The 13,129-nt window shown below is 47.6% G+C and overlaps 1 protein-coding gene across 2 annotated transcripts; it reads right to left on the reverse strand.

The window, feature by feature from the left end:
• Positions 1 to 220: 220 nt before the first annotated feature.
• Positions 221 to 12,571, reverse strand: LOC114588544 (cholinesterase-like). Of its 2 annotated transcripts, none has more exons than XM_077925165.1 (5): positions 12,459 to 12,571; positions 8,062 to 9,562; positions 5,525 to 5,670; positions 4,934 to 5,025; positions 221 to 1,189 (listed from the first exon to the last, which is right to left on the reverse strand). In XM_077925165.1, the coding sequence occupies exons 1-4, from the start codon at positions 12,523 to 12,525 to the stop codon at positions 4,952 to 4,954; spliced, it is 1,788 nt and encodes a 595-aa protein (XP_077781291.1). In that variant the 5' UTR covers positions 12,526 to 12,571; the 3' UTR covers positions 221 to 1,189; positions 4,934 to 4,951. The 2 variants fall into 2 exon arrangements, with proteins under 2 accessions (XP_077781291.1, XP_028569760.2); XM_028713927.2 differs by lacking the exon at positions 12,459 to 12,571 and adding an exon at positions 11,427 to 11,579.
• Positions 12,572 to 13,129: the final 558 nt, after the last annotated feature.

Consider the following 13,129-nt stretch of genomic DNA (forward strand, 5'->3'; position numbering starts at 1 on the left):
GCCACCCGCATCCCTGTTGGTGAGGCTACCCAACTCTTAATCACCTGACATCAGACATCATGGTGGTGGATGTGAAGTGTTTTCCTTTGCCTGCAACCACATGTCTTCTACGCAGACTCCCAATATTAAGTCCAAAAGGATTTCAGGATCTTTCTGCTAGAGTTATGGCATGAATATGTGTTAACCTTTTCCCCCGTAAGAAAACTCATACACAAGAGGAGCAAAGAAAGGCTGGTTTATTGCATGAAACGAAAGTTTCAGAATATATGGATGCCGCTTCAGACAGCAAAATTACCCTATAGGCAGGCAACAGCTCTTGCCACACCAACACACCTTGATTTAAAGAGTAAAAGAATCCCTAACTATTCCCAAAAGTCTGCAGAAAGTGTGTGTGACAATATTGCCACAGAACTGACCCTGAAAGTAAAGTAAGAAAGGGAAGAAGAGAGGCATCTGTGTCCTGAAGCAAAGCACGTTTTGGTTCCTTGAGGGTGTAGAGTTTATTACTGGAGTTTGGAGAGCTAGCTAACCATTGAAAATCAAGTGGCTTTGTACTCATTTTAGCCAATGCATCCCAAAGGAGAGGAAAGAGGTTGAGCAATTTCTTATAACACCGACGTGGATTTGTTCTATTGTCTCTTTCCCACAAGTTCCTGTCTGTTTCCTATGTCATTTACTTTGTTCTGTTGGTTGGTGAACCACTATAACCCTAGTGAGAAATGGCTAAACTGGTGATCTTTATTTCCTGAAGCCTGAAGGTTATCTTACTGTGAAAGAGGCATGGCATTGTGGTATGTATTATGATTATTATTTGGGGGGAACAGGTGGAAGGATGAAGTTGTTAGCTTTGAACTACAGGAATCAAACTGTCACTCATCAGGCACAAAGCAAAAGTAACTTAAACTTTGCTAATATCAAAAGGAAATGTATATTAGATGTTTCAGGAATCTACATCTGCCAAAGATATTGAAACCCACTTCTCAAAATGGCAGAACAGTTACTTTGCTAGAAGTTCAAAATTTCGCAGACACATTAAAAGGTGTGTTTTCAATTGGTTGTGAGCGTGTTAAGATCACAGGAAGCAGTGGGTCTTTATCAGCATGGAAGTCCCAGAATATCTTGTCAGGTTGTCTTCTAGGTCACTTGGTAATGATGCTTTATAATTGAGGGACACAAAGTCAAGCAACACCTGTTGAAAAGATGAGTGTGGTTTGGTCAGAATGCAAATATAGGCATGAATGAGAGAAATGCGTTTAGCCAAAATAATGTTTGCGTTAGGCAAAACTTCAGACGAAAAAAAAAAGTGTAATAGAATAAATTAGCACTATAATGCTGATGAGGGACGCGGGTGGCGGTGTGGGTAAAACCTCAGTGCCTAGGACTTGCTGATTGTGAGGTCGGCGGTTCGAATCCTCGCGGCGGGGTGAGCTCCCGTCGTTCGGTCCCAGCTCCTGCCCACCTAGCAGTTCGAAAGCACCCCTAAGTGCAAGTAGATAAATAGGTACCACTTTATAGCGGGAAGGTAAACGGCGTTTCCGTGTGCGGCGCTGGTGCTGGCTCGCCAGATGCAGCTTCGTCACGCTGGCCACGTGCCCCGGAAGTGTCTTCGGACAGCGCCGGCTCCCGGCCTCTTGAGCGAGATGAGCGCGCAACCCTAGAGTCGGTCACGACTGGCCCAGATGGGCAGGAATACCTTTACCTTTATAATTTGGATGAATTTTCATGAGGACATACATACCGTATTTTTCGCTCTATAACACGCAGTTTTTTCCTCCTGGAAAGTGAGGGGAAATGTCTGTGCGTGTTATGGAGCGAATGCCTACAGATGGCAGGGGAATCCGCTGCAGTTGTGAGCAGTCTGTGGCTCTCTTTCAAACTGCAAAGCGGGTGTAAGCGGCTCCTGTCAGCGAGCGGAGCCGGGGAGGAGGGAGAGAAGCAGATCGGGGTTGGTTGCTTTAAAACAGCCCCGTGCTCTATGTCCCTCTCTCTTCTCCAGTGAGCTGCTAAGTAGCAGCAAAGCTTTTCAGCCAGCCTAGCCGGGGAGGAGGGAGAGAAGCAGATCGGGGTTGGTTGCTTTAAAACAGCCCCGTGCTCTATGTCCCTCTCTCTTCTCCAGTGAGCTGCTAAGTAGCAGCAAAGCTTTTCAGCCAGCCTAGCCGGGAGGAGGGAGAGAAGCAGATCGGGGTTGGTTGCTTTAAAACAGCCCCGTGCTCTATGTCCCTCTCTCTTCTCCAGTGAGCTGCTAAGTAGCAGCAAAGCTTTTCAGCCAGCCTAGCCGGGAGGGAGAGAAGCAGATTGGGGTTGGTTGCTTTAAAACAGCCCCGTGCTCTCTGTCCCTCTCTCTTCTCCAGTGAGCTGCTAAGTAGCAGCAAAGCTTTTCAGCCAGCCTAGCCGGGAGGAGGGAGAGAAGCAGATCGGGGTTGGTTGCTTTAAAACAGCCCCGTGCTCTATGTCCCTGCCTGCAGTTTTTTGCTGTCCGATTTTGGATCAGCCACTGTAGGGGCTGTGTGTGTGTGTGTGCTTGAGCTATCGTTCTCCTCCTCCTCCTTCCTGTTCACTCTCACAGCGCCCCAGCGCTCTCCTGCGACTTTAGGATTGATACTCTGTGTGTCTGTGTGTGTGTGAGGCATCCTTCTCCCCTTGCTTCCCGTTCACTCTCCCAGCGCCCCTGCGCTCTCCTGCGACTTTAGGATTGATACTGTGTGTGTGTGTGAGGGGGGGGGATCGTTCTCCTTCTCTTGCTTCCCACTCCCAGTGCCCCTGCCTCTCCTGCGACTTTAGGGTTGATACTGTGTGTGTGTGAGGGGGGGGGATCGTTCTCCTTCTCTTGCTTCCCACTCCCAGTGCCCCTGCCTCTCCTGCGACTTTAGGATTGATACTGTGTGTGTGTGAGGGGGGGGGATCGTTCTCCTTCTCTTGCTTCCCACTCCCAGTGCCCCTGCCTCTCCTGCGACTTTAGGATTGATACTGTGTGTGTGTGAGGGGGGGGGATCGTTCTCCTTCTCTTGCTTCCCACTCCCAGTGCCCCTGCCTCTCCTGCGACTTTAGGATTGATACTGTGTGTGTGAGAGAGGGGGGGGGGATCGTTCTCCTTCTCTTGCTTCCCACTCCCAGTGCCCCTGCCTCTCCTGCGACTTTAGGATTGATACTGTGTGTGTGAGAGAGGGGGGGGTCGTTCTCCTTCTCTTGCTTCCCACTCCCAGTGCCCCTGCCTCTCCTGCGACTTTAGGATTGATACTCTGTGTGTCTCTGTGTGTGAGAGGGCTTGTTCGCCTCCTCCTGCTTCCTGTTCACTCCCCCAGCGCCCCTGCGACTTTAGGGCGACTTTAGCATGGATCCACATGGATCCTCAGGATTTTTGCATTGGGCTACCCCAAACTCACCGTCAGATCACATGTCTGTGGCCACAGCATGAACCACAAAAATCATACATCCACTGTTTTGTTTAGAATATTTTTTTCTTGTTTTCCTCCTCTAAAAACTACGTGCGTGTTATGGTCTGGTGCGTGTTATAGAGCGAAAAATACGGTGTATATATATATATATATATATATATATATGCAGGTTTTGGTGTCCTCGGGTATCTTCCCGTGTAAAAGTTGGGGTGTCTAGGCGACGTTTCGACGAGGTCTCACTCGTCATCTTCAGGCAGGTGCTTTCGGCTTCTTGTTACTGGAACAGAGCAGGATCTCAGTGTTTGAGTTCCTATAAATACTGTTGAGGAGGTGTGGCCTCCAATGTTTTGGGCAGAGAGGAAGTTCCTAGGCTAGTGTGCCTTTTCTTCTTTTGTTCCTTAATTGCTTGAGGGATATCTTGAGTGATTTCTTGAGTGATATCCTGAGTACCACTTAGGTACTTAGGATATCACTCAAGAAATCACTCAAGATATCCCTCAAGCAATTAAGGAACAAAAGAAGAAAAGGCACACTAGCCTAGGAACTTCCTCTCTGCCCAAAACATTGGAGGCCACACCTCCTCAACAGTATTTATAGGAACTCAAACACTGAGATCCTGCTCTGTTCCAGTAACAAGAAGCCGAAAGCACCTGCCTGAAGATGACGAGTGAGACCTCGTCGAAACGTCGCCTAGACACCCCAACTTTTACACGGGAAGATACCCGAGGACACCAAAACCTGCATTCCTGTACCCGTGAAAATCTACGAAAGCAAATATATATATATATATATATATTGCAAATTGATGTGTAAATGTATGGTAAAGGCAAAGGTAAAGGACCCCTGGATGGTTAAGTCCTGTCGAATCAGACTATGGGGTGTGGCGCTCATCTCCGCTTTCAGGCCAAGGGAACTGGCATTTGTCTGCAGACCTCTTTTCTGGATCCTGTGGCCAGCAGGACTAAACTACTTCTGATGCAACAGGACACCGTGACGGAAAGCAGAGTGCACAGAAACGCTGTTTACCTTCTTGCCACAGTGGTACCTATTTATCTACTTGCACTAGCATGCTTTCGAACTACTAGGTTGGCAGGAGCTGGGACAGAGCAACGGGAGCTCAATTCGTCATGGGGATTCAAACTGCCGAACCTCTGATCAGCAAACCCAAGAGGCTTGGTGGTTTAGACCACAGAGCCACCCACATCTCAGCATGTGGAAATGTGGAGAGCTGAGGAAGAGGGTAACAGGAGAAAGCACTCGCCTACTTCAGCTCCCTTTGGGCTGCAGCACAAAGCCTTCCTGGTGTGGGGAAATGGACAGATGTTCATGTTTGCATTTAAAACATGGTTCCAGGCACAGGTTGCAGAAGGAAGCCATTTTAACTGTGGGCCATGCAAACCATTAAGCCGGATGACAGAGAGGGGAGAAAATGTCCTCCTCTCAACTGCTCAGTGTGGTCTACCCATTCATTCTCTGTTCATCCATTCATCTTTCTATACTCCCCAGCTCCAACATATTTCCTCTGTAGTCCTATTGACCTTTCATGGAGATGCCCTCTATTGAGTTGTGGATTCCTTTTCGCCGTCCTCCTCCTTCTTGTGTGAAGCAGCAGAATCCTCTTTCAATTTGTCTGTAGAAGAAGGGGAAGCAGAAAGAAAGAAAGCCAGAGAAAAGTTTGAATCTGGAAATGAGATGTTGAAGACTCTGGAACAAGGGTCGTCGACCTATTTAGGCATATATCCACATCTGGATTTTTGAGTGAATGCCATGGCCAGTACCCCAGCTCTGGTTTCTTCTCATAGAAGTGAGAGAGGAAGTGGGAAAGAGTCTCAATCCACCAGCTTCCTCCTTCAGTTCTTGGCTTTTCACAGGACAATAGGTAACCTCACTTACCATCTTATGGCCAAAGGATGGAGGGGTAGAGAGTACAGCCATGGGCACCCACGCCATTGCACCCATGGTCATCACATTGGCAATCCCTGTTCTAGAAGCCCAGGGCCAGTAGCATCTCCTTTCAGCTGTAGGTGATGCCAGTTACAGTACAGTCATCAGAAGCATTTGTCTTATGATGTCTTAGCCCCCACCGCAGTCCACTCACACCCATACTGCAGGCAAAGAACAGAGCTCACTTATCAGTGTATTGAAGAAAGTGCAGTGTTGCACAGGTGAGCTGTCCACAACCTGGGTTGGCTCAGTGCTTAGGTGGAAGAAGTTCTGCTGTGTGGCATTATAGAGCGGCCACTCTACCTCACCGGCAGCTGACCCCGTTGGTTTCCTGCAGAGGATGTAAAACAAATATATAGCTCTAAACACCAATATACTGCTCTCCATCTTCCATCCGGGCAAAAGGCATTGTAAGAGTTTGGGGATATATCACAGTCAGGCAAAAAAGACACTTGAGGAGCGAAACAGAGCCAGTGAGAGCTGGAGAATTCTGAAGGCCACATTTGGACCTCGTCAGATTTGCAGATGACACCAAACTGGGGGGGTTAGCTAATGCCACAGAAGACATGATCAGAATTCAAAATGACCTTGACAGATTGGAGAACTGGGCCCAAGCTAACAAAATGAATTTCAACAGGGACAAATGTAAGGTTCCTGCACTTAGTCAGGAAGAACCAGATGCGCAAATATAAGATGGGGGACACCTGGCTTACTAGCAGTGCATGTGAAAAGGATCTAGGGGTCTTAGTGGACCGCGAGCTCAACATGAGTCAACAGCAGCACACAAAGAAAGGCTAATGCTATTCTAGGCTACATAAACAGAAGTATAGCGTCCAGCTCAAGGGAAGAAATAGTACCAATAGTATCTTAGTGAGACCACACCTGGGATACTGTGTCTAATTCTGGGCACCACAGTTTAAGAAGTTGGGGTGTGTGCAGAGGAGGGCAACCAAGATGATCAAGGGTTAGGAAGCCAAGTTTTATGAGGACCAGTTGAAGGAGCTGGGTATGTTTAGCCTAGAAAAGAGGAGACTGAGAGGAGAGATGATAGCAAGCTCTCTTTTTTTCTTTCTTTTTTCTTTTGTTATTGATACACCAAAAAAGAAAAAAGAAAACCAAGACAAGAAATACAAACCAAACCATGATATAGACAATATTAGTTACAAATCAATAAAACAAAAAGCGGTCCTTTGACTATAGACCCGACCTCCCGTCCATTCCTTATTTCAATTATCTATTATTTGTTGCCAATACATGTTTATGTCTTAAATTAACTAATTATTGATTTATCTAAGATTTCAGATCTTTCTTAAATCTACTACTAAAGTTATTCAAACGCTGCAATAGAGTTTAAACTACGCTGTAATTGTTAAACTACTGTAATTGTTTTTCAAATAAACTTTAAAGACTTCTCATTTTGAGATGAAGATAGCAAGCTCTTGTAAAGCGAGGCAGGGCTGGCTCAGGGAGAGTGGTGGGAGATGTGCCCCCCCCCCCAAAAAAATGTGCCTGAAGCGATTGTGGTTCGAGGACCCGATCCCCCCCAAAGTGGAATGAATACGCAAGGACACGTGATATAAGGTTAATGGGCAAGGAAAGGCCACAACTTTATTGATTACAGCAAGTGAAAAGGTATTGGCTTAGGCATTGTATTACGTCAGCTGACTCCACCCCCTCAGAGAGGGGTGAGTCTGAAACCAGGGGGGTTTATTTACCAGTAGGTGGAGCCTGTTGATGCTAATCCAACTATAGGCTCTCCCCTGATGTCACCGAGGGTCGTGCCATGGCCTCCAGCCAAGCAGGCATGGGACAGAATACACGACCGCCAGATTCCTTTAACGGAATACCCAAAAATTGAAGGCATAGGCGATGGCCACACCTAGCCCTTCGACACCACAACACATTATTCCAATGCCTAACCTACCCACCAATACCACGAAAGTTGTGACGATTGCTACGAGGTAGGCGAAAAAACCAAAAAGCCTAATGCCAAATGGAAAAATTCCTACCAGGCCCCCCGGACAACCAGGGTGACCAACCTAAGGTCCATAGCAAGGCCAAAGAAAACTAAGACCCTGAGCTCAAAGGGAGTGGAGGGTGGGTGAATCGCGATGGGACGACGAAGAGTGAGGCCGAGGAGGGGCTGGCGCCGCCGTATTAAGGCTGCTGTACACGCCCCCTCGGAGGCACCCGGTTGGGTGCCTGCCGATGGGCGTGGGTGCCAGCCAGGTGAGTGGGAGGCAGGGGGCTAACGCCCCCTGCTAGAGGCGGGGCTCGGGCTCCCGCCCACAACCACTCCCCTCCCTTCAGGAGGAGAGCCCTTGCCCCAGCAACCACCACCACACACACACACAACCACATACAACATCTCTGCTTGGGAGGTTCTGGTCTCTCTTTCCTTGGAGGTCGCTAAACAGTGGTTGAATGGCCATCTGTCATGGATACTTTAGCTGAGATTCCTGCATTGCAGGGCGTTGAACTAAATGACCCTTAGGGTCGCTTCCAACTCTACAGTTCTATGATTCTATGATCTCATTGTACACCTCCCCAACCTGGTGATCTCCAAATGTTCTCAGTTACAACTCCCACTGGCTCCATGTTCAATAGGCATAATAGGAATGGCAGTCAAAAACATATTGGAGGGTATCAGGCTGGGGAAGGTAGCTATAAGGGTTGAAAGGGCCTTCTGTATAAAGGTGAAGGACAAGCGAGGATGCCTTACCCACTTCTGGAAAACTCTGCCCAGTATCGCATCACCCTGCGGCTCAGATCAGCCTCAGCTTCTGTGTAAGTTTGATTGGCGGCCACAGCTTTCTCGAGGGTTCCAAACAAATAAGGCAGCTCAGCATCATGGGGTGCCCCAACCCACTCAGGCCAAAAAGAGCCTGAGGTGTGGTGCTTGAAGTAGTAAGCATACACAGGGCTCCCAACTTCTCCCAGCTTCTTAGAGAATTCATCCATTGGGCACGAAAAGAAGTAATCGCGAAAGGACTGTGACAAGGCCCTGTGGTACTGAACTGGATCCTGGCCTTCCTTGCTGTACTCCAGTGCCACAGCCTGGACATCTTCTTCCATTGCATTTCGTATTGCCATCCGTATCCCTTTCAGAAGTAGCTCGTGAGTGAACTGGTGGCGCTCGATGCCAGGAAAACTAAACGGCATAAAGGTGTTCCCTTCGTCGGAGGTAAAACCAATGAGAACTGGCTTGATCTTGATGTGCCCAGGCTCCAGAAGTTTCTGAGGGTCATCAGGCAGGAAATCTCCATCTGTTGTTGGTATCACAGGAAGATCGATAAGATATTTGCTTTTCTCAAAGAAGAGCATTTCCTGTGGAGAGAATTCTGCGGCATCTTTCGCCTGTAGGCAACTCAGCACAGCACTGTCATCTCCATCAGTACAGCCCACCAGCTGGGCGATAGTGAGGGATTTTTGCTTGGCTTCCTCAGGACTCCCCCAAGCCCAGATGGCACTGGGAGATCCACTCTGAATCACAGCTTGGGCAAAAAGGGGCTGGCTGCCTGGTGAAAGGAGGTGGAAACCCACTGCTGCTGCTCCAGCGCTGTGGCCAAATATGGTCACCCGAGTCGGATCTCCTCCAAAGGCGGCAGCATTCTCATGGACCCATCTCAGAGCCAGCTGTTGGTCTAGCAAGCCCAAATTTCCTGGAGCTGCTGGTGGCATGGAGAGGAAGCCTAGTATCCCCAGGCGATAATTCAGGTTGACAACTATCACTCTCTCGGTAGAGGCTAAGGATTCCCCTTTGTACACGTCCAGGGAAGATGTCCCACTGAAAAATCCCCCTCCATGAATGAAAACAAGGACAGGGGTTGGTGTAGAGGGACGCGGGTGGGGAACCCAGACGTTGAGAAAGAGGCAGTCTTCTGACAGTGGCGTATTGGGTGCCCACACGTCTGCATCAGGGATGCCAGAAAAAATAGACTGGTGGCAAGAGTTGCCATAGCTGGTGGCTTCCAAGACTTGGCTCCATGGCTGATGTGGAAGGGCCTTCTGGAAACGCAATTTCCCCACAGGGGGCTCAGCATAGGGGATACCCAGGTAAGCCGTCACAGAGCCGGAGCCAGCTGAAACATGCTTGCCCTTGATGGGGCCACTTTTGGTGACCACCACGGTGTCATCGCCAGGGGCAGAGCCAGAGGCAGGTGAAAAGAGGAGGAGAATGAAGATGTAGGGGAGCGGAGAGAGGATACCAGGCATTGCAGCAGCTATAAGGAGATTTTAAAAGTTACATTCAATAAAAGGCAGGTCATTTCTCTCTCAGTGATCCACTGCTCTGGCCTGCTCACATCAAGCCCTGCTCTGCAGTTCTTCCCCAAGGTCCCACAAGGGCAACACAGATCATGGACCTTGGGTGCCTTCTGCAAACAAGCCATGATCTCCCTCACTTAGCAACCTGGGCTGACTCAGCACCGGGCTCCGTTTACATTGTTAGAAAGGTGGAAAATCAAACGAATTTAACACATTTTCTCCAGGTTTATGTGTTCCAAGGCTCAGCTATTCAGGAGGTTTGGGAGACCAGTTACTCTAGCCATTTCCTGCCCTATTTTTCTGTCTAGGAATCAAATTTAACCACTCATTTCTACATTCTTTATGTATGTCTATGTTCCTATTTCCCCCCTAAATTGCAGCAGGGATGCAAATATGCTTGGAAGTGCATCAGGTGGCGGTGATTAATTTAATCCTTTCACTGCAGATCAAGAGACCAATGAATATTGCAAGGTTTCAACTCCCCTTTTGGAAATGTCCTTTGGATTCCATAACTCTTAATATAACTTGTTTATATTGATAAAAGCTCCATTGAACGCAGTGAAACTTATCCCTGAGTAAGCATGCACAGGGATTGCCTTGTACATCTATCCACAAGTTTGAGTTCTGACTCTGTGTGTTCCCTTGATGCAGCTGCTGTTTTGCTTTCTCCAGTGTTCCCAATGTTTCTTAAAGCAACAGTTCTTTTTTCCAGAACAAGGCTCTTTCCAGAAACAGAGGCTGATGGTGGGTGGGTAATAGAGAGCCTTCATTAACATTTTTCATCCAGCACTTATGTCACAGGGACATACTAGGCTGTCTGATGGCAAAAAGCCCCGGAAACTCAGCTGGACTTTTGAGTAAACGTACATAGTTGAAAGCTGTACCTGGGCATAAGCCACATTAATTCAATAGGACTTACTCCTGACTAGACATGGTTAGGATTGCAGCCTTTGCCATATCACAGGGATGGTGTTGGGACCCAATTCTTAGGAATGGAGGAGAAATTCTGTCTATCCAGTATGCATTTAAAGTTGAAACACAGCTATTCTGAATTTTGTGTCTGAATTTTGTGATACAGTTATCTAACCCAACAATGCTTACATAAATGGATGTATTAATGGAAAGTGGAAGGAAGAGTGAGGATCTTAGTGAAAATAGCATAAAAATGCATTATATTATGCAATTTGTTTCCCCCCAAAATTATTAATCAGTCAAAACTGATTATAAATATATATATATATTATGAGAAATTCCTACTATGCTGCTACTTAATTTCTGTGGCAATGTCTTTATAAATGCAAATGGATGCAAAATGTGGAGAGCTGAATTTATGATTGGAAAAATGAGAACCAGAGAGAGACTGATATGGACAGACTCACCATCCCTATTCAGAAGTAAGATCTTCTGGGATTGATGACACTTCCTTCCTAGTAAGTGTGATTGGGAGTGCAACCTAAATCACCCACCTGAAGCAAAATACGGTAATTCAAGAGCAAGTCACTAGACCTGCAAAGAGGGGAGGGCTTCTGGATCCTAAATGACAGAATGGGCATCACATCCCGCTTTCCCCTCTTTCTCACACCCACACCCCAAAGGCTTGGGTTAAAGCTATGTGTAGCTGTTGTAGTTCAGAGAAATAGCAGTCCAAGGAAAAGATCGGCCAGGGTTGCCTTAAATACAGGAATTGCATAGATTCCTGCAACAGACTTGAACAGTCAACCATTGACATTGTTTCAGAATTAGATGCATGCAGGCCTAGGAAGTCTAAATCCAAACCAATTCTTCAAAAGCAAGTGGGTTTTCATAATTGTAAGGACTCACCTCCCGTCTCCTTCACGAGTTGTTTTCCACTCCTGATCCCAGCTCAGGCCAAAGGGGAGAACAAATTGCAGAAGGGACCAGTGTGTTCCCTGCAATGTTCACAAACAACCACCAGCGGCAGAGGGTAACTGTGCTAACTAAAAAGAGCATTGACCTCTCGGGCTCTGTCCAAAGAGTGGGAGGATGCTATAGATTGACAAGGTGGAAGTTCATGTCTTGGATCAAGGATATGGGGAAATGGAGGCTTGGCTTTGCTACGGAGTGATAGAGCAGATTCCCAATCCTTGATATGCAACCTTGTGGCTTTGGGAGAAGAAGAGTCCCTGTCTAAGGCTATCAGGGGAATGGTGACTATGCTGTCCCCCACATACACACACTAATGGGGGCAGTGGGACTCTGAATACCAGGTGGGGAGAGCATTATTGTGCTCAAGTCCTACTTTTAATTATTGTTGCATGCCACCCCAGTCTTGAAGCAGTGCAAGATTCCAGGGGTTTCAGGCACCGACCCAGAGTTTGTGTTTCCTTTCGGAAGTGAGGTCAAGCAGAGACTGTGGTGTCTTTATGATGTATGGTTTATTTACATGTACAGTGGTACCTCGGCTTAAGAACTTAATTCGTTCCAGAGGTCCGTTCTTAACCTGAAACGGTTCTTAACCTGAGGCACGCTTTCGCTAATGGGGCCTCCTGCTGCTGCCGCTGCACCGTTGGCGCACAATTTCTGTACTTATCCTGGGGCAAAGTTCTTAACCTGGAGCAACCACTTCCTGGTTAGCAGAGTTTGTAACCCGAAGCGTCTGTAACCTGAAGCGTCTGTAACCCGAAGCGTCTCTAACCCGAGGTACCACAGTATCATTAGAATCTTAGAATCATAGAACTGGAGAGTTGGAAGGGACGCATCCTGAGCCTACAATGGAGGGGTTCACAGCATCAGCAGCCCAAAGCAGCCTTGATTCTCCCATATCCACAGCCTTGCACTGGCAAGGTGGAAGTCCAGTGCTGGGATCAAAGGCGTTGGGAAACAGAGACTTACTTTGATGTGGAGTTTGAAGGGAGATCTGCAACCTCACAGCGCTCAGAAGAGAAGGGTTCCTGAACATATTTTGGTTCTTTATTTTAAATATTTTTCTTCCACCTTTCCTATTGGCTTTTGGTGGTGTGTTAAGTAACATTAAAGCAAGCAATTGGCTGCTGGCCCCTGGGCTTGCTGGCCTTCCACCAAGTGTGTCACAAGTTTATTTGTACTTACACTCTCACTTTTAAGAAAAAGAAGCAATGAGACCTGGGTAAATAAATGCTACTACCCTGTCCATTGGATAGCTCAGTTGGTTAGAGCGTGGTGCTGATAACGCCAAGGTCGCAGGTTCGATCCCCACAATTGCGTATTCCTGCATTGCAGGGGGTGGGGCTAAGGTGATCCTCAGGCTCCCTTCCAACTCTGCAATTCCATGATTCTATGTATCTGGGAAAGGCAATGATGGAGCTTCAGGAAGCCTCACTTCTGGTAACGCCAAGGCACACAGCGAGAATTGATGGGAGGAAATAGGATTACAGTGGTACTTCGGGTTAAGTCCTTAATTCGTTCTGGAGGTCCGTACTTAACCTGAAACTGTTCTTAACCTGACACACCACTTTAGCTAATGGGGCCTCCTGCTGCCGCCGCACCGCCGCAGCACAATTTCTGTTCTCATCCTGAAGCAAAGT

This window comes from Podarcis muralis, chromosome 2 (genome assembly GCF_964188315.1).
Source record: "Podarcis muralis chromosome 2, rPodMur119.hap1.1, whole genome shotgun sequence".
In the NCBI taxonomy this organism is placed as follows: Eukaryota; Metazoa; Chordata; class Lepidosauria; order Squamata; family Lacertidae; genus Podarcis; species Podarcis muralis.